This window comes from Monopterus albus, unplaced genomic scaffold (assembly GCF_001952655.1).
Source record: "Monopterus albus unplaced genomic scaffold, M_albus_1.0 scaffold34.1, whole genome shotgun sequence".
Classification (NCBI taxonomy): domain Eukaryota; kingdom Metazoa; phylum Chordata; class Actinopteri; order Synbranchiformes; family Synbranchidae; genus Monopterus; species Monopterus albus.
The window spans coordinates 4,264,847-4,286,593 of NW_018127914.1; the positions used below are offsets into that span (position 1 = coordinate 4,264,847).

General features: G+C 40.0%; 1 protein-coding gene across 4 annotated transcripts; it reads left to right on the forward strand.

Annotated features, from left to right (window-relative positions):
* The first annotated feature begins 6,216 nt into the window (after positions 1 to 6,216).
* LOC109958730 (prolyl endopeptidase) lies at positions 6,217 to 21,398 on the forward strand. Of its 4 annotated transcripts, XM_020597607.1 has the most exons (16): positions 6,532 to 7,217; positions 9,308 to 9,382; positions 9,469 to 9,602; positions 9,737 to 9,867; positions 9,983 to 10,192; positions 10,489 to 10,610; positions 10,765 to 10,870; positions 11,928 to 12,119; positions 13,462 to 13,659; positions 13,879 to 13,982; positions 14,755 to 14,891; positions 15,450 to 15,544; positions 15,677 to 15,808; positions 16,486 to 16,642; positions 17,382 to 17,725; positions 18,359 to 21,398. In XM_020597607.1, exons 1-15 carry the CDS (start codon positions 7,152 to 7,154, stop codon positions 17,674 to 17,676), a joined length of 2,154 nt encoding a protein of 717 aa, XP_020453263.1. In that variant the 5' UTR covers positions 6,532 to 7,151; the 3' UTR covers positions 17,677 to 17,725; positions 18,359 to 21,398. The 4 variants fall into 4 exon arrangements, with proteins under 4 accessions (XP_020453267.1, XP_020453263.1, XP_020453262.1 ...); XM_020597611.1 differs by lacking the exon at positions 6,532 to 7,217 and adding an exon at positions 6,217 to 6,501 and having other exon boundaries at positions 17,382 to 21,398; XM_020597606.1 differs by having other exon boundaries at positions 17,382 to 21,398.
* Positions 21,399 to 21,747: the final 349 nt, after the last annotated feature.

Here is a 21,747-nt window from a genome sequence, read left to right on the forward strand (position 1 = left end):
CAATGCAACATGATTTAAGTGTAGAGTACTTTTTGAATGATGTCTTTTCAAATAAGATACTTTTTCAGCCTTTTGCATGTCTATTTATCTTTTTAAGGGCAACGCAAAATGAGAGCTCACACTTTCTAATTATCATCTGAAGTATATGCCAAAGTTTTTCAGAGGCTGCTTGTGACAAACCAAAATAACCGATCTCATTTTCACACCTCTTCTCGGTCACATGCCATCGCAGAAGAGGAAGGAAGGAGACGGACGAGCCAGAGGCTTCAACAAACAACATCCTTATCTGCAACATCACCACCAGTCTGTTTACCATGCATACAATGTGAACTATATGAGGGCAGGTATAGGGGACTTTTCAACACTTCTAATTTAATCTTAGAGCTGTATTTGTATTTGTATTTAGAGTAGTTATGAATTGTTTTTTTCTGTAGTTACCCACATTACACACGGAATCATTGGCTTCTAGTCTACTGAAATAGAAGTAAACGTATAGTTTGACTTCCAGACAGTTAGTTCTGTAGTTTGTATACAATCCTCGCCACTCTGTAAACTGTAGCCCAGATGAAGCAACGGGCAAAATGCATTGCTCATGATAATGTTACTAAAGGAACTAAAGGATGGCATATTTATATGGGCTCAGTGTCCGGTCAGTGTCACTACCACAAACATTTGAGGCTTATTTTTTCCGAGTATTGACACTTGCTGTTGCCAGTAACTCTTGTCCGATATGGTGCATGCTCTGTGGGGCACACTCTTCTTCTTTTTCAAAAAACATGACAAGCCTTTTAGAGTAGGCGTTGCACATATTGAGAGAGATATTTGTGGTTAAAAGATCTTAATCAAAGGATGTATGTGATGTATCTGAACACTTACACTGTGATTCTCTTAGCTTAGAAGTGTCACACTTAGGAGTGCATCAGTTAGCAGAAGGGGAACATATGGCTGATATAGTACTGTGTCAGTTCGCAGGCTATTTGTAACAGTTACTTCTCTCTGAAAACAAATGTATCTACCAGATTCCTTTGTGCTGCATGTGACTAGAGAGTGCTGTTCAAATGCTTATCCTTTTTATCAGATTAAATTGCAGTCTCTTTTCACATTCCTCGATCTCAAGTCTCAAGGAAATACTACAACCTAGTACTACAGACAAACATGAAATGCATTTCATGCCATTGTGTGACATTCAGTGTCGGACATGCAGGTGCACACTACCAGCATGCATTGCATTACTGCAACGTGTAGTCTCCGTTTGATCACATTCAGTAACAACAAGCATAACTTCTTTATAGTATATGCAGTTTGAAAATTTGAGCTTCAGGCTGAACGGAACGGCAACAGCAGTGGTGGAAGAAGTACTAAGTATCAGTAGAACAATAAAAAAATACTCAATTTGTTGATTGTCTGAAAAATTAGAAATAAAATTTTGAACAATACATTGTTTTTTTTATAACCTTGGGCTTTTTTTTATACATACACCTGTCAAACAAATATCATTGATTAAACATCTAGCTGATATTTTCCTCTGAAATGTAGTGAAACTGAAGTATAACATGGTGTAAATGAATAATAAAAGAAAAGGAAAGGAAAGTACCTCAAAATTGGTACTATACACTTTGTTACTTTCTTCCAATACCGTGCAGTGATCCCATATTGCATGACATTCAACTGTGGATTGGGAAAATAATAAAAATGATGCCTAAGAAAATGGAAGAAAATTACTGTTGTTGTAACCTGGTGCACATAAGGTACAACAATGTGCAGATGCAGCAAGCACCAGCAGATGTCGGTTTATTAGCTTGTGTGGTGGCTACTTTGCAATTAATAATACTTCTATAATCTTTCCATGCCTCTCAGTTGTTAGAGTGTTCATCTCCACCCCCTACTTTCTGAACTAATGAGACTTTACTAGCCTAAAGCTCTAATTATCCCCAACTCTGGTCATCTCCAGCAGCACAGGCAATTAATAACAAGCAGATCCACTTCACATGGTTCAACAAAAGCAGAGTGAGGGGGACACTGGGAGGCTATACTGAAATACTTAAAGCAGGTGTAATGGGGATAACAGAGATAAGAAATGGGTGACGTAAGAGTTTAGCAAAGTCTGCAAGCTTTTGGCTTGTGGTCAACAGTTGGGCCAATGTACTCCCCCCCCTCCCCAGTCTCACAGACCACCAGCTAAAGAGAAAGACTTTAGCTAAGATCTGTCTGGCAGACAGAGAAGGGGATTTCAGCACCAAATCCAGGGATCAATAAAAAAATGTCTGCTAATTAGGCTGGCTGGAAAAGGAGGGGTGATAGGATGAGAGGGAGACAGAGAGAGAGGATAGAAAACAAATATCAGAAGAGCCAGTGCTGATTCAGAAGTCCAGACAGACAAAGAAACTCTCCAGACAGGTGTGCCTACTTGGAAATCAGGTGAAGTACGCTAGGTGACACTGCGCCTTGCTCTTTGGGTCAATCCGACACAGTCTTTCCAGAAATCAAGCTCTCTCTTACCCAGGCTGAAGCAACCTCCCATGCAACAGCGATCAGTTTCTCTGACCCGAATCCTTGGTTGTCCTCCTCCCACCTTTTCTTTGCCCTCCTCCTTTATGCTGCCCCTCCTTCTTCCTTCCTCTGGACATCACCACTTTGACCTAAATCTCCTCATTTAATCTTCTTCTTCTTCTCGTCTTCTGGATAACAATCAGCCCCCTAATTGACTTAATCTCACTGGTCCTTTTTATTGTTTCCACGGCGTCCTGCACACCGCAGAAAAAAAAAAACCCACATTAACCACAGATCAATACCTGGCATCAGACTGCAACGACCACCATGGTTTTTATATTGATTATCACTAATCTAAGGTTGGCTGTGCTGCTGTTTTTATTTAATAAAAATATGGTGGTGCATAAACATTCAAAAACAATGTTTGTTGATTGTCAAGGGGAAAAAAACGAGTATTTTGTTTTAGTGACAGGGCCTGAAATTATGGTAATGAGAAATAAACTAAAACATGTAACAATGAAGTTCATCATTCAAATTAGTGTGTTGTCACTCAGTGTTTGTTCATAGAGAAACAGAAATAAAGGATCATATATTTCACAGTCAGAAATTGCGAGAAAAATATTAACATTTTTGGCAACCACAAATTAAATCCTGCTGGAAAGCAGCCGCAGGAGCCAGCAGTTGTAAACATGTTCTTCAAATCTCCCCCAAGCCTTTTGTTATGCTTTCTCAATAAAATCTCAAATCTGTATATTGCCAATTGGTAAAATGTAAAGCTTATGGAATACAATTCGCAGTTATGTTACAATATGGATGTGAGCTCAGAGCCAAAGATATTGGCGTCAGAGCAGCGGTAAGCCCAGGATTAGGCTAAGGTTAGGAGGTGGTTTGTGTACGATTGTATAAGGACAACTGGGACGATAAGCTAAATATTCAGAACAATAATGGATTAAATGTTTCAGTGGCTGCACTCTACACCATCTGTTGGGGAGCAGGATGGGGGTGAACAAACACTCGTGTTTGTATATTTTTATATGTTTACATTTGGAGGATTTTTTTTTTTTTTTTTTTTTTTTATTTTTTCCATTCACAAAACACAAATATGGGTATCTGTGACTTTGCTATTGCTGGTTGCTATACACACAGAACATGACTTTTCTTCTTCTTTACACATTCTTTAGAAAGCATTTTTCCTTTAAAGCTGCCAGTAATTTACACACCTTTATTCACAGATGTTATCACCCCAACCTTTCTTACTTATGACAACATCAACGGCTCAAGCCCTCCCTCTTCCTCTCCTCTGTCCCTCTCTCTCAGTGGGTGAGTCTGGAGAATCACAGCTTTCAGATGACACTGTCTGACTCTGTTTTCCTGTAAGTCGTCAGGGCTAATCTGATTTCTCTGTCTTCACAGATTGGCAAACTACCTGGATCTCTCCAGCCAATTAGTGCCCATCTGCGCAGCACTTCATGCAGGCTGGGCCAAATCGAGCCTCTGTAGGAGCCCAGCCAGCCTAGTCGGGCCGCTGCAGAGCTCAGTGATGGCTCAGGCTGTCTGGGGCTCCAAATATCTGCTTCCATTAACAGCCCATCTGCCTGTGGCTTTGTCTGGGCCACTTTCATCCCCAATGGCCCTAAAGATTATGGATCCTCCATAGATATTACTGCCAATTAAACCACATTTTACCACAGAGTTGTTCTGTAATTACCAAAGCCATGATTCATTACTGGGTTAAGTTGGCCACTTTAGCACTAAGCTGTGTCTTTTTAGAACAATGTTGCTTTTCCACATTGTAAAATACTAAGAAATTTGTCATCATAGACAATTTCGGGCAATTGCAGCATAATATGTAGCAAAGAGAACGGATTATGTAAAAAAATGTTAACTGGTTAAAGTTTTAAAAATGTTTCGTCACATGGTGATTTTATCACAAAATGAATTTTGAGTATTATTAAATATATTCTTAGATATACATTGTACTATCAGCATTGTAAACACTATTAATGACCTATCCACCGTGGATCAAATATCATTTTGTTTTATAGCCTATGAAAAGGTTCAAAGCTTTTATAAATTTTTTAATTTAATGAATCTGTACTCTGTTTATATTTTGTCTCTTACTTTTTAATAGAAATTGTATTGGCTTTACCAGTATAAACTATAGAAATGACATTTGTATTAGATAGTGTCATGTAAAATCATTATATACACATACTACCATTAAACAGAGGTAAACAGACTGAAACAAGGTCAACAGCCTTCTAATGGCTTATTTTCTCATCAAACCAGTCTCACTTAATCACCTTTGCTAAATTAGTTTGATAGTAGTCCCTCCCCGTCCTTCATCTTTCCTCTCCTTTCCTCCCCATTTTCTTGCTAGTTGTTTTCACATCTTTTTGGATTAGGGAGATTATAGATCCGAAACTCTGTTTTTGTTGTTTCTCTCTCTGTGTTTTAGTCCTAGTCCCTCCACCATGGGGGGTATTAATCCAGGATGTACACTGTCTCAACATGTTGCTTAAACTTCAAACCTGATACAGCTAGTGAAACAACACAAACAATGAATCCAGTGAAATGACAAGGGTATATGGTATGAGGCAAAGCTAACACTATTTACCTTCTGAACAACTGGAACAATGCCGGGTTTCTCAGGAAATAAGTGAAGCGCAAATACTGTATGTAACTATACAGAACCGTTCCATGAGATAGAGAATTATTTTCAGTGGTCATGTGATGGGAGGCAGGTGGTGGTACACACCTTCAACTGCAAACATCTTGCACCTTTGTTTTAGCACTGAAAACTGTGGATGTTCCCTAACACAAGAACACAGTGTGCTTGTGGTTTAGGTATTGTACAATATGTGTCATTTTGTGTTTACTGCCAATTGCACAATGCAGGTGTCATCACTGACACAAGCAGAGGTAGGGCTGTAGCTTTTGTTGTCAGAAGACTGTGCTACTAGTAGTGACTTCGTTTACTGTCAGAAGTGCTAGGCTACCTCCTGGAAAGAAAACAGAAAGGGAGAAAAACAGGAAGATAAATAACATGTTTATTATTTCAGTCTCAACTCAGTAGTAAGAAATACCCTTTTGTGAGAGCTGTACAACTGAAATCAATTAGCTGATTAATCAACTGGCTACAAATAATCAATTTTGATCATCAAAATTTGCAAGTTCTACAAGTTTCAGATTCTCAAATGTGAGGAGTTAACTGCTCTGCTTTGGTTTTATATAATTGTACATGAGCTATCTTTGGACCTTGGGCTGATGGTCAGACACAAAAATAGCAATTTGAAAACCTGGAATTTGAGATTTTGCCCCCCCCCCACACACACACACACTTTTTTGGATGTAAACTAAATGATTAGTCTGTTATACAAAATTAATTAACCTCTTACAAAAGATTAATTAATAATCAGAGCTTACAGAATTTGAAAGGTCTGTAAAGTCATGGGTATAACAATGTCATCATTCTGATCCCAAGACACTAAACAGCACCGGTGCTTTCAAAGTGATTCAGTGCATATGACTCCCCAGGTTGCAGTTTTCAGTGTCAGACAGTGAAAAAACTTCCTCTTGTTTCACGGGTCTTGAGCATCTCTGGATATTACCAGGCAGTGTCCTGTAGTGGGTTCAACGTGCGCTCTGATGTGGCTTTTGCCTTGTATTTCATTTAGTTACGTTTTAAGTTAATTTTTGTGGTGGGGGATATTTACAAAAATGTGCACAACGTCTTCTATTACTTGCTCTGAACTCGTGACGCATTATCTCCTGAGGAACATGCCCAGACGCGTGCGTGCGTATGTGAGCGAGGGAGCGAGCGAGCGAGAGGGGTGGGGGTGCAAAACACTTTCACTTTCACTTCAGGGCTCTACTAATTTTGTCGGGACGTTGCATTTAGTCCGGTAAAAAAGAAAAACAAAGTGGGCTCGTGTCCTAATCTAAAGGGAAACAAACCAACACTGTAGGATGGCATTTAAGTACCCGGCTGCCCGTAGAGATGAGTGCAAGGTCAGTGCCATATTCCCGTGTGCTTTTATTTTGTCTCTCTCTGTCACTCGGTGAATTTCTGTGGTGCACGAGACCAGGAAGAAGAAAGACAGGTCATAAATGGGTGGAGGGGTAGAAAACCAAATGACGAATGAATGGAGAAACAAAAACAAAACTTTAAAAACAACTGAAGGCCTGCAAGTGGAGTGGTGTATTAGTCACACGAATTTGCTAACGTTATGTGCACGAGTTACAGTAACACCAACAGCCCACGAAACAACGCCCCGGGGGAACAAAATGCTACAATATTAATACAGACGTTACATTACGGTAATATGCACCAACTGCTGTATAATAACATATCCTAATACTAGGCCCATATGTAATAACCCAGCTAATTTCATTGTGGTGTGTTTTATTGTGACCACTCCTCTGCTAAATTTAGTTGCCCTGCATTCGGTGTGTACAGGGCAGTAGCCAGGATTTCAACAGTACTTAGGGTCATAACCCCTGATTTATACCTCACCCCACCCCACCTCAATAATGCTCCATAAGACTTTTTCAGTTAGGCAGGAAATTAAGTTTATGCTTTCTGCAAATGCTATCTCCTAACATGATAACTTAAACCGTGTTTCCAAGCCAAACACATCCATCAATTTTATAGAGCTTAAATGAATGAGAGGGACCTGACCGCAGACAAGATGGCGGATTGCGACCAAGATTTACCTCGCCCCGAAGTTGGTAACTTTTCCCAGAAGTTGTGCTATGGTTAACATGAATCTCTAATTCTAATCCTAACAATAAAACCGTCAAGGTAAACAACTTCCAGCTAAAGTTCCCGCCGAGCGCAGCATATATGGTACTGTGTTTGAAACTTGTTCTTTTGCCTCGGTATAAATTCACCATTTTAATGAGTGATCTTTTAGAGCAGGGGTATCTTCCAGCTTCTGACTGGCTGAACACACCTGAGCCAGGTAATCAGCAGTAGGTCAGGCAGGGATAGTTGGAAAACAAGCAGGACAGTGGTCCTTGAGGACTGGAATTTGGTCACCCCTGATTTAGAGAGTAGAATGGCTAAATAAACATTGCCTGAATTGGTGGTGTATCTGTTGAATACTCTACAAAGTTATGTAATACAAAAAGGAAACGTCTTAAAAATGAGGACATATCTAAAAGAGGAACAGAGGAGACCCTCACAACAGTGACTCTACACAGTGTACAGTATGTATGTATTGTAGTGCTGGAGTTGAGAAACACTTGGTGGGGTCTCCCAAAATGCCCGAGGGGAGAAGCACCTGGTGTGGTTCCCCTGTAATGTGCCTCTGGGCAGGAGATATATAGTTCAGGGTTGGTGCTGTTAGGTATTTTCTTAGTTAGGTAGATATTTAGGGATTTGTTGTCTAGAAATGTGTAAGGCAGACAGGATGTCTAGCTCAGGCTGTTGGGTGCTCAGTTCATTGTCATGAGTTCTGCAGGCTGCATCTAGGCCAAGGTCAACTAGATTGAAGAGTCTGCCGGCAGATGAATATTGCTAGTAGCGTGATATGTTCAGCCGTAATCTTAATCATAATATCTTCCGAGGCTTACTGTTCGGACATGTCCCTGAATGTCCTGTATGTTTTTAGATACACACCACTAATCAACAGCCACACACTTTAATTTTCTCCATGTTTTGACTACTGCTCTGGTCAGCTGCTATATTTTTTATATACTCAAGTGGTCCGCTTCGTCTCACTGAGTTCCTGGTTTGAAAGAACCGGACGTGGCTTTATAATAGAGTAGAGCCTATAGTGGGATTTTTAAGAGTGCGTTCAGTGTGTTCTGTGTTGCTGTGTGTTCAATAAAATAGCAGCCTAACACAGCACAAACAGACAAGATGTGCCTGTGACTCCTTCAACCCGGCCACCGTTACAGTATGTACTCTCAAAACAACCAGTCACAACCATCATAATGAGACTATAGCGTGGGCCACACAAGCCGTTTTAACATGCTCTATAAGAGAAAAACAAACATCTGTATCAATGTCCTTTACCAAATATTGCTATTCTCCGCTGCTGCCTCAAAAAATAACCATCATGTTACGTTAGCAAATCCAACATTCTTGCCTTTTAACTCAGATTGTGCTGTATGATGCCAAACTAAGGTGAAATTCTCAGGAGTAATAATGCAGGGTTTCTCAGGAAATTGGACACAGCTCTTGCCATAATAATCCAAATGTCCTTAGGGTATGTCATTCGCCAGTACATAAATTGGTCTGTTTCACCACAAGCCACAGTGATGTGGACTGGACTTTGGTGTCTAAATGGAAAATGGCCTTATTTCTTCGAAGTGCTCATATACCAAGACTGTTAACAATTTTTTAGCATGGTAATATCTAAGCTTAATGTTAATCATCTAAGCCTTAAAGTTGTTAACAAGTCTCAATGGGTTAATAGAAAACTAATGGAAAATGATTTCTCACTACAGTTATTGGAAACAAGTAGTAGAACACTGACCAGGTGCCTCTTATGGACTGAATGGACACGTTACCTGTATGTGTTGGGCACTTGTACTCCAGTCTGCTTATTGGTGCATCAAGGTCGGTGTTTGAAAAGCACCTAAATGTACATTCCACTGCTGACAAACAACAAGCTAATATGTCAAACATTAATGCCACATTTGGCATTTAGAAGTACAGATTTTCTGCAGTTCCACTAAAAATGTTGAAGGGAAGTTACAACCATGTTATTGCACAAGAGAATCCTCTTTGTCAATAATATTGTTTGAATGCAAAACATTAAACACAGTTGTTGTTTGTTCCTGTTAAACTTATATTTCTTTGCGACAGGTGGATGACTACCATGGCAATAAGATCTGTGATCCATATGCATGGCTGGAAGATCCTGATAGTGCAGAAACAATGGTATCTGATGATTTCTTGCAGAAAGCTGAAGCTGTGTTTATCACAAACATTCTAAATTTCATCACTCCTCACTTTTTGTATCACAGGCCTTTGTTGAAGAGCAAAACAAACTGACCATGCCATACCTGGAGCAGTGCTCTGTCCGGGCTCAGTTCCACCAGCGCCTCACTGAGCTCTATGACTATCCCAAATACAGCTGCCCTTACAAAAGGGGGACAAGGTATTAGTTGACATGTAATGGAAAGACACTGCACAGACTGATAAATGACTTCTCTTCTGAGAGGAACTCACCTGAACTGTAGGTCTCAAGTCACAAAAATGCTTGCAGTGACTACTTCCTGTTTTTATGTTTAGATATTTCTACTTTCACAACAAAGGCCTCCAGAACCAGGATGTGCTGTATGTGCAGGACTCTCTGGATGCACCTGCCTCCGTCTTCTTTGACCCAAATACACTCTCTGACGATGGCACCGTGGCACTGAAAAGTGAGCTACACTGCAGAACACTTCACAGTGTACACAATCTCACCTATACACAGATAAGTAGGACAAGATCTAAAGTGCTGACTGCCTTCTTTCCTTTATCCCTCTCTCCATCCAGTGGGTCGTCTATCGGAGGAGTGTGAATATTTTGCGTATGGTCTGAGTAGCAGTGGCTCAGACTGGGTGACAGTACATTTCATGAAAGCTGATGACCTCACGCCACTGCCTGATGTACTGGAGAGGGTTAAATTTAGTTGCCTGGCCTGGACTCACGATGCAAAGGGCATCTTTTACAACTGCTACCCAAGCCAGGAAGGCAAATCAGATGGTTAGGAAGAGACACCATGCGCTCAGGCGCCAATACAACAATTTACATAATTCATTAACCTCTAGAGTCCCTGCGTCCTCATATGAGGACCGCACAGCTTGGGTTTCCAAAGCTCAGGACTCTAGAGGTTAAAAATATATTCAATTAAATTTAATTCAGTTTTATTTGTATAGCGCCAAATCACAACAAAAGTCATCTTAAGACACTTTACAAAGAATGTCTAGACCATACCATTACTATTATTATATTTATAATTATCAAGGCTTAACCCCTGAAACATCTGTATTTTGCTTAAGGCACAGAGACCACCTGCAACATCAATCAGAAGCTCTACTACCACGTGCTTGGCACCAAACAGTCAGAGGACATTCTGGTTGCAGAGTTCCCTGACAATCCAAAGTGGCAAAGCTCAGTAACTGTAAGTCTGTAGTAATCTTGACCTGCCTGGGTAGTTAAGATGAGTGTGTCATGGCTGTCTATAGGAGCTGAGAGCAATTCTGAATCTGTTATACCAAATGCTATGTTCACATAATCAGGCCTTTCTCTCCTTCCTACCTATATTCATATTCCAGATTTCTGATGATGGAAGATATGCTATTATGTCCATCACTGAAGGCTGCGAGCCTGTCAACCAGCTGTGGTATTGTGACCTTCAGCAGCTCCCCAGTGGCATCACAGGTCAAAAGTTTTGCCTTCATCTTACGTTCTATGATTGGAGCACTTCATAAAACCAACCAGAAACAATTCTCACATTTTTTTGCATGGGGTTTGCATGTACTGAGTGAGATTTGAGGTTTGCATTGAGATATTTGTACTGGATCTATGTGAAATGATGTTAAAGTGATGTAAGACCAGCCTTGAACTAGATTTTCAAAGTGAAAATTTGCAAGCATGGATCCCCAATGTGAATGAGATTGGTAGTTTTTCTGTTATGTGTGCAAATCTAAAAAGTCCTAACCCAAAGATATTTAGTTTACAGTGGTACATGATGAAGAAATACAGCAAAATCTCTTTTTTTTTTTTTTTTTGCAGAAGCTCGAAGCACAGAATGCTCCTTGGAAATTTACCTAAACGATCAATAAATTATCAAAACAGTTGGCTGTAATTTCCTGAATCCTTACTGCTTTAATAACAATTACTAGCGGTACAGGGGCTACAGCAAGAAAATGACCTGTCAAATTTGTGTCTTGTCACTTTCGTACTGGGTTTCTTTTCTCTATATTTTTGTATTTCAATATTGTTAACATATGCAGTATATGAATATATGCCACTTTTATGGCTGCATTAAAAATAGATTACATGCAACTATCAAACATGGATTCAGTGAATTCCTCACCACTTTTTCTGCAGTGCACATTTTCAAGCTGCAGTAGATGATATCTCTATAGCTACATGGCACAAGATGCACTAACTGTTTTGTATCAGTGGAAGAGCAGCTGGTGCCAGTGACTCAGTGGTTACTTCACCATATGCTGAGATTTCAAAAGTCACTTTGTGGCTTGAAAAATATCTTCCAGATAAACAGGAATTTTGACACTTTTCAGAGTATTGTGAAAATGTGTTATTGGTTTTTACAGGCCACTCTAATTTAGGTGGACTGGAGGGGTAGCGGTTTTGGCCTATGCTATGGGTTTAATTGGTTACATTTCCCAGTGGTTAATGATAGAGAGAGAAAAATAACATGGTTTATCTTTTATATTGAGTTTTTTCTAATTTTATTCATCCTCTTCCCTAGGCCTGCTACCATGGGTCAAACTTGTGGACAACTTTGACGCCCAGTACTCTTATATCACTAGTGAAGGAACTGTATTCACATTTCGCTCCAACTTGGATTCTCCTCGGTATTGTGTCATCAACATCGACATCCAGAAACCAGACAGACAGCATTGGACTACCCTCATACCACAGCATGACAAGGATGTCCTGGGTGAGTCTAAATGGAAATTTCACTAGCGTTAACGTCAAAGACAAGATCAGTGATGGAGTCCCTATGTGTTAGTTCTTCACAGGAGAAATATAACGTCAGAGTTCATAGAGCAATTATACCGGTGATTTGTGACAGACGTTCGTGTTAGAGTCTCTGAAACGCCATCAAAGTTTACAAATACGTAAAGGACATAAACTTGGGATCGTAGTTCCACATTTCAGCACCACAGATCTTGCAAAACACCTTTTCATCAAATTTCTGTCCTAATGTTTTCGATGACAGTCTGACCACTACAACTGAAGTTCTGCATCTGTGGTTAAAGATCATCGTCAGAGGGAACTCTGATCAAAAAGTGAAACTTGGTTCATAAGCATTTTGATAAATAAAAAAAAAAACAAAGAAGACAGAGTCATTCAGTTCATGGTAACAGTATCTAGACATCAGTGAGACAAACAGCAATTTCCACTGATTGATCGAAACATCAATGTCCTTCGATGTATTCCCGTCTGACCTGTATACAGCAACAACAGCTGTTTCCATGGTAACATAGTCAGTTTATACAACTCACAGTAGAGAGCTTGTATGATAATATAACATTTCTGCTAATGGTCCATGCACAAGTAATTGGCAGCGTTTTGGCCCTATTGCTAACTGTTAAGAGCGTCTTCTCTCTTCCATAATATGGCTGTTTTGGGCCGGCCCAGCACTTATACCTGTCATAAAATAGGTGCAATATCAGTTCTTTACACCAGAGCTCCTCAAGAGTGTGCCCTCTTGGTGGTGGTTGCTGTCAAACTGTTGAGTATAACATCAGTGACAGCAAGGATAGTCTCTGATTCATCCTTCTTCCCTACATTGTCCTTCTCTCAATACTGACAGCAGTGAAAGGCAAAATCCATATATGGATTGCTGGTTGTTGTGTTCAATAAACACAGTAACCAAGAGAAGGCAGCTTCTGCAGCACCACTGAATTTGCAATAGTCTTGCATTGATTATTGTACAGACATCATTAGTCTGCCCCCTGCTGGCTGATGATGAGGTCAGGTTACAAACATAAGGATTCACAGTCCATACCTGCATTCATTAAATCACTGTGCTCTGTCTATATAGTAATATTCCAGTTAACTGAGTTCATCAGTAAGGTCATCTTCAATCTATAGCAGTTTGTTTGACTTCATCCCAGGATCAAGATAAATGAGGCAACTTAGTAGAGAGGAAACTTAGCAGTAATATGGAAAGGACGACAGACAAGGATACAGTCTGCTTTTAAAATAGTATTTAAAAACAACAGCTACATACCTTTATATTCATTTTTAACTTTCCTCTTTATGCCCTTCTGCAGGCTTTGTCTCCTGTGTGAACCAGCACCACCTGCTGGTCAACTATGTCCATGATGTGAAGGATATCCTGCAGGTGTACGAGCTGTCTACAGGCCAAGTGGTCAGGGACTTGCCACTGGATGTTGGCACAGTGGCTGGTGTGAGCTGCAAGAAGAAACACTCAGAGTTCTTCTACAAGTTCACATCCTTCACTACACCAGGTCAACCTGTCATTTTATAAAGGCAACTTCTGCTACTTGATATAATACATCAACTGTCGGAAAAACTACATTTAAGTGTTAGTTTAAAAAGACCAAATAAAATAGGCCATCTTACTGTAACTGTAGGCCTTACATCATCTAAAAACAACCAAGCAGTTAATAAAATGTCCTGTACATACCATAGCCTAACCCATGTGGCCTTTGGTTTTTGGTACACAGGTATCATTTACCACTGTGATCTCAGTGAGTTGAACCCACAGCCCAGTGTGTTCAGGGAGGTGGAGGTGAAAGGAATCAAGCAAGAGGAATATCAGACAACCCAGGTAGATTCCTCAGTGTTTCGTTGACTTGTCGTCTCCAGTGGTTTGATTTAGTCTTTTTACAGAAATGTATATTAGATTTGGCCAAAATTTTAGCGCCTGAGTTTGATTTAGTCTTTTGACAGAAATGTATATTAGATTTGGCCAAATTGTTATCTTTTGTTAGTTTTAGTCTAGTTTATGTTATTGACATTTTAGTCAAATTTTTGTCCAGAATTTTTAATATTTACATCTTCTAAGCATGTCGAGGCTACAGAGTTTGTGGAAGAGGCTGTTTATTTGTTCACGTAGAGGCTCCATGATGTACAAGATGGATTCATACTCACTTAGACCAAAGCAGTGCCGACTGTGTGTGAGAAGAGAAGCTGACATTTTAGATTTTACTTGTGATAGTAACACAAAAATATCAAACTGATACATTTCATTATAGTCCTTGTTTTCAAAGATTACTTTTTGTTCAGTTTTAGTCTCACTTTTGTTGTTAAAAATAATATTTTTTGTCACAGTGATCGTTGATGAAAATAACACTGACCTTCTCAATTTCTGTAGGCCATATGTCTCCGCTACTCTTTCACTGTGCTGTTATATTCCAGTTTCCATTTCATGTTGCTGTTGTTATGACATCTACATATTTATATACAGGAGCGGATTTTCCACAATTGTATTCAGCATGGTTGAGGAAGTGGTAAATTGTCAGTATGACCAGCTTCTTTTAGACTAACCAAAAAATATTCCTTTTAAAATAATTCACCTACTTATTCTAATATATTTTCAGGTATTTTATCCTAGTAGGGACGGAACTAAGATCCCCATGTTCTTAGTTCATGCTAAGGGCCTAAAGAGGGATGGCACTCATCCTGTTTTCCTTTATGGCTACGGAGGATTTGAGGCGTCCATTCAGCCATACTACAAGTAAGTACAATAAAAGTAAGAGCAATTTTCTGACAAAGGTAAGCAGACACAGATAACCTCTTACAAACTGGTGCCTGTCAGAATAATGGATGTACCAGCAGAACCTAATTGTCCTCGCTAGTTTGGTGCTCTCATGCTATGTGTATCCTCTAGGTTAGGATGTCGTCTGTAGTAGTCATGGCATTGTAAACAAACAAATAAGTCACGGTTTCAGAATAGATATTTTGTTAGTATAGAATTTCCTAAATCTAAAACCACAATTTTTGGGGGAAATTATCATTGTCAAAATGTGTTTCACACAGTGTAAACATACAGTATATTATAGCATTCACCAGTAAGCTTACAGTACATAAGAGTGGGAAGGGAATTTCTGAGTGAAGAGTACATTTCTTTAGATGGCGCGTTAGCTGCAGGCTTGTTCCTGCCACTGCTGTAAACATAGCAGCTACTGACTTGTACAGGGGAAAAAACACTGTAAATGATTGGATGTTGATGTAAATGCATTCATCAGTACATACATGCTTTTATTTCTTGCCTCTGTTTGTTGCCTCGTTCAAGTGTTGCTTACTTGCTATATGTGAGACACCTGGGAGGGATTCTGGCAGTGGCCAACATCAGAGGGGGCGGAGAATACGGCCTCACCTGGCACAAAGGTACAAACATATAACAAGCCAAAAGGCATGAGGAGGCTGTCAGAGAGATAGTGTTACTTTGAAAACATTAAACATGATTTTTGTAGAGTTTAATTTGGCATTGACACAAACTTTACTGTCATGTGTTTGTAGCTGGTACTTTAGGGAACAAGCAGAATTGCTTTGATGACTTCCAGTGTGCAGCAGAGTATCTGATCCAGGAAAAATACACCACCGCCAGCCGCATCGCTATCAACGGAGGCTCTAATGGAGGGCTGCTAGTGGGTAAGTACAGGATCAGCTGTGTGTGTGTTTATGTGTCTATGTAATTACTGGGGAATCTAGTGATAATGCCTGCGGGGAAGAGAGAGCAAGAGAAAACCAAATGGTTTTAAAGGTGTACCCTGCAGCTGTCCATTATGAGGTGCACTCAGGAGTTGAAAATTTTAAGTTAAGGGAACCCTGCCCATTATTTTTTATAACAGAAATCTGGTAATGGAACTTTAGCTCCCCAATTTAACAGCTCAGCTCCAACTTCTGTGCAATTTAACCCATGAGGGCACTAACAGTACACATACTGCACAGCTCCACATTTTTGCAAAAAGACTCACCTCAACCTAAAAGCTGAGATTACTGGTTCATTGTAAGTTTCAGCTGCATTTATCACAATGCTTTAGGTTCTTTATAGTATTGTACATCATTGTCATAATTGCTAATGTCAACTTGATCTAACAGCAGTTATTCGCATAGCTGTAATTAATTTAGCTATTAAACAGCACATTAAACAGTACTTAGTCACACCATTGACCAAAGACTGGCTGCCAAATGGCATGGCATAAACTCAACTAATGCTGCCTTCCTTGGTGTGTACAGTAAGTGGAAGTTTAGAATTGATTGTGTTGAGTGTGAGTGTGTGTTCAGATGCAAATTAAATCTATAACACAAATTTTAAATACACACAGCGGCTTGCGTGAACCAGCGCCCGGACCTGTTCGGCTGCGTTGTGGCAAAAGTGGGGGTGATGGACATGCTGAAGTTCCACAAATTCACCATCGGCCACGCCTGGACCACCGACTACGGCTGTTCTGATGACGCGGAGCAGTTCAAGTGGCTCATCAAGTATGAAACACACACACAAAACATGATAGCTCACTAAAACATTTGCATGAGAATAACATTATAACTGGAAATGCTTTAGGACTGTCATTGTTGCAGTTATAGTTCAGATTTTGGATATTGTGAAATAACATGCAAAATGTTTGTTTTACCACCAGAATTAGAAACACTGATTCTATATGGCAGTAATGTTTTTTTTAATTGGGTGAAAACTAAAATAATAGTGGCAAGTGAGAATTATTGTATAATATAGCCCATCAGGTTTCAGTGCACAACAACTCTTGTGAAGTTCACTGTATAACTGACTCACCTTCAGCTCTCTCTGCAGTTTGCCAGGCAAACTGCTTCTGATGGACATCCATTTCTATTTTGGTATAGCTGCACATGAGAACCGATCCTCCTACTGGATTATTGGTAGCTGCCGAGCGGCACGTCTCTATTTATAGTCGCCATCGTGGCTTGTCCTTTATTTACTCAGTTTTGCAAGATTTTTATCTGCCTGAATCTCAAGACTAAACAAAAATCTCTGCATGTCAGTAACTAGTCATTGTGTGTCAGGCAGTTACTCCTTCAATAATATCAAGATCTGTTCCCAGCTTTACACTCACCCACTTGTCAAAAAGCAGAGTAGTTGGATCACACATTCAGTTCTGGCATCATTCCCTTATTCTCTCTTCTTTTTCTTAACAATAGAGTTTCCTCACATTTTTCTTTCCAAACATCTTTCTTATCCTTTCCTCAGGTATTCTCCTCTTCATAATCTGCCCCAGCCACCTTACTCTGGTCCTCCCTACCCTGCTGTCCTGCTTCTGACAGCAGATCACGATGATCGTGTAGTGCCTCTGCACACCCTGAAGTACTGTGCTGCCTTGCAGTACGGGGTGGGCAGCAGCCATGTGCAGCGTCAGCCTCTGATGGTCAGAGTAGACACCCGTAGCGGGCACGGTGCGGGGAAACCCACTGCCAAAGCCATCTTGGAGGACACACACATCTTTTCCTTCATCGCTGAGACTCTGGGGCTCAGCTGGAAGGAGTGAGGAGAACGTGAAAGAGATTAGGAGATGGAGGGTACAGACAAGCAGCGAGGTTTTTAAATGACTTTTTGAATTTATTATTTTTATGAAAACTGTAGAACTATCCAATTAGATGGAAATGATGGGTTAAACATTTGGGGGGAAGAAGAGCAATGAGAAGAGAATAAGCGAAAGAGGAATGAATGCAGTGCTATGATGAGAGAAAGGTTAAGAAAAATAAGAGTAGGAATATCATATAATATCCAACAACTACAGTATCAAACATCGGATACCTACATTGTAATGCTTCTTTTCAAACAGTTTTTACCTAAACAAATCAAATGTGGTACAAGTTTTTTTTAATTAATGCAAAGTTTGAATTTGAACTTTAAAAGGTTCCAATAATATCTTTATTTATACTATGATTTTGGTCTACCATATTATAATCTGTAGTTTCCTAAATATATAAATAATGCCTTCTAAAGTAGATCTAATGATCTACCTGAAAGGATTAAAATTAAAGCAAAGGAAAAAAATTATCAGCAAATATTTTACATCTCAAATGTTTAATCTTTATCAGAAAAGTAACTATAGCTGTGAGGTAAATGAAATGGAGAAACAGTCAAGTGAGGTTAAAACAAACTTGACAAGTACATGTACTTTAAATATTGCTCAGTATTTGAGTTGTTGTACTTGCTTCCCACAGCTGGAACGGTGACACAACAATCCTGACAGCGGTTATCACATATACCACAAAGTGGCAGCACAGGACTGCAAAAGTCCCTTTGTTTTGTCAGCTCGGCCCTGTGCTAACACCTAGAGGTCAAAGGCTGGGTGTCCTGCTTGGCTCATCTCATTAGGAGGGATTGTGGAGTAAAACAAACAAACACCAGAATGCTGCTGTAAATCTTTTATACTCGGGGGATAAAATGACGGGCAGACAGAGACAGGTATGCAGTACAAAACAGCATACCTACAATTTAACAAGAATGGAATAAGAGAAACTGATTTGTGTCACTGTGATGTGAGACAGAGGGAAGATGTGTGGATAAATATCGTGTAGAAAAGTCCAGAGCAATGATAGACGGCAGACATGGCAAGACAACGATGGGCAACAAGCAGAGAAGCAGAGAGAGACGAAGTCCACTTATGGGGAGTCTTGGGAAACAGACAGACAGACAGGTGTTTAAACTGTCAAAAAGAGATGGAAACTCTGTGCCAGCCAGCCACTGAGTGAGAGAAGTTGTCTGCTCGGTCACTAACAGTTTAATCTCAGCTCAGTGGGAAGCTCTAATTTCGTCAAACTGAACCCTGGGCCTTATCTAAGTGCCTCTCAGTAGAGAGATAGGATGAGAAAGGGAGAAAGGAAAGCATAAAAGGCAGCAGGAGAAGGATTTGCACACAATGACTCTTTGCCACAGGGGCGAAGTGGTTGAATAAAGCTGGGAAAGACAAAGCCGGCAATAAGCTGGACATATGAGAGACGGAGAGGGGGTTTAAGATCATGCAACAAAAAGGCTATGGCTTCTCCTAGGAGCGTCCCAGAGGACTCAACGGCCTTTTGCTGCTTCATTTCCTTCATTCAGTCTCCCTTCCTGTTTTTACCTCTTCAGCTCACGCTTCTTCTTTACACACACACGCTCACACATGTACAAGCACACACAACCTTCACATCTCTTTTTCTCTGGAGAAACACAAGCTTGTACCTACAAAGCCTCACTGTCTCACAGTTTCATTCCTTCCCGCCGTTTGGCACTCACAGGTCCCCATCCTGTCCCATTTGTTTACTTCACCCTCTCCATAATGCAGGGATTAATTCCTTAAAGCCGATTTGAGCTGTGGCATGCTTCAGCAAAGCGCAAAGAGCAGAAGTTTTTGTACTGGGGGAAGTTTCCCCTTCACACTAGCTTAGAGGTGGACTGCTCTCCCCTTTATGCCACTTTCTTTAATCTTCACACGGAGCAGAGGGAGTGAGGGATAGATGGAGGACAACAAGGGGAGACGGCTCTCAACACCCAGCTGAGAATCACTAATGTCTTTACAAAGGTCTCGTCTGTTCCCCCATGTGCCTCTTGGAATCCTTTTGCAACTTCTGCTACTTCACTGGCCTTTCATCCTCTTACATCTCTGTACTAATTATTTAAATGATTTTTTTCTAAAACAACCTTATAATAAAAGTTTGTTTTATTATAAGGTTGTTTCTTAATTCCCACAGCAAAGGTGTCAAGCTGCAACTAATAAATCTGGCAGTTTCTTACAAATATTGATTTATGTTTTGCTTCACAGCATGTTAGAAAACACTGAAAAATGCTCATTAAAGGCTGCTGTAACCAGAGGTGATGTCTTCAAATTACGTGTTTTGTCCAACTAATTGGCCAAACCCCAAATATATTTAATTTACCATGGTATTAAACAAAGAACTGCAGCTACTTCTCTGATGTAATAATCAGGATCTTAGCCCTAAATTAATTAAATAATCTGAAAGTAATGGCCATTTTCAATAAGTTTGTTGGTATTTTTTCAGTTCAGTGTTTAATCTGTTACACTTAAGAAAAGAGTAAAAATGTTTTGTCTTGCTAATAGACCAAAAACAACCTATCAAAGCTGAGGCTAAGTGGTGCAACTCCACTGCACATATTTTGCATTTTTCTTTGATAAACGACTATAAAGTGTTAATAAGACATCTCATTTTCCTTTTCTCTCTGAGAGATTTAATATTCGGAAGGTTAATTCTTTAATTATTCTAATCTAAACCTGCCACTTCATGCATTACTTAAACCTAGCAGCTTCGTATCTAGTGTATTTCAATTTTACCCAGTTACCTGAAGACCTTAAACAGTGATGGATTTTGGATGGTAGGTTCTGCATTTGGCATTTTCAGACATTTTGCTTCAATCTTTTGGACGAATCCCCGCCCATCACTGTGTCTCAGTCTCATTTACTGTGAATAAACACGCAAATCTGATTGAAGGTTTACGCTCAACCTGTGAGAAGCCTGATAAAACCTCAACTAACACAAACCCCCTTTGCCATTGAGGAGTTACTGTGGGATATGATGTTTGCATACTAAGACATCACGCTCAAACTAACAGCATTTATTATATTATACCCCAAGGGAATAGGAAGCAGGTAGCAGTTGATTAGGCCTGCTAGTTGGTTCATTTAGCATGCGTGCAGATGGCTCATGACCCAGAGCAGGCAGGAGTCAAGTGTCAAGGCTATTAGGCTTTCGTAATTCATATTATGTAGATTAGAAACATCCAGCAATGTGTTTTTAGAGCTATATTGTTGACATTTTTAATGTATGTCCCTCCTGCAGTAGTCTGCCTGCTAGAATGTTTAACTGTTTGCAGTAACATTTCTTTCAAGCCACATGTGCACTGCAGATAGTCTTATTCACAGAAACTTGAGCATTACATAAATAAGTCTATATATGTTTTCTTCATCACACTGCATCTTGAATGCTATTGTAGAAACCTGCAATGAGCCTCCAATAATGAATCATCTAGTGTTACTGCAGTGCAAGTTCAGATGCTGCTTAGCTGAGGTGTACTAAGAAGCATCTGAAGGAGGTGATGTTTGACTGTGTGGGAGGGTTAAACAGCTCCAGCCAGGGATGGCTCAGAGCTGAAACTCATTAAATCTCACACCTCCAATCCTCAACTCCAATAAGAGTGTAATATAAAAAGTATGGATCGGTTCTGCGTATGCGTATGAGAAATAAAAAGATCTCATTCTGAAATGTATGCCCATGGAGCATCAACACACTTCCAGAACATCTGCACACATGTAATATGCACGAACACACACTGACCCACGTAAGCAGGCCAAAAGCATGCAGCAGCACTCTCCCTTCTACACTCCCACACAGTTGCCCACAGCAGTTCCACGCAATTTGCATATACAGTAATTTCCCATACACTCAGTGCTGGTCCAAAGGTGGGCACTGGGCAATAAAAGCAGTAAGTAATATACCTTCAGTTCCACAGAGAGACCTAATCATTTCATATGGTAGAGGAGAGAGGATGTAAGAGAAAACCATGGGCCACATAGGTGGAGAATGGTGCATTGACCTTGTAACACATAGGTAGTAAG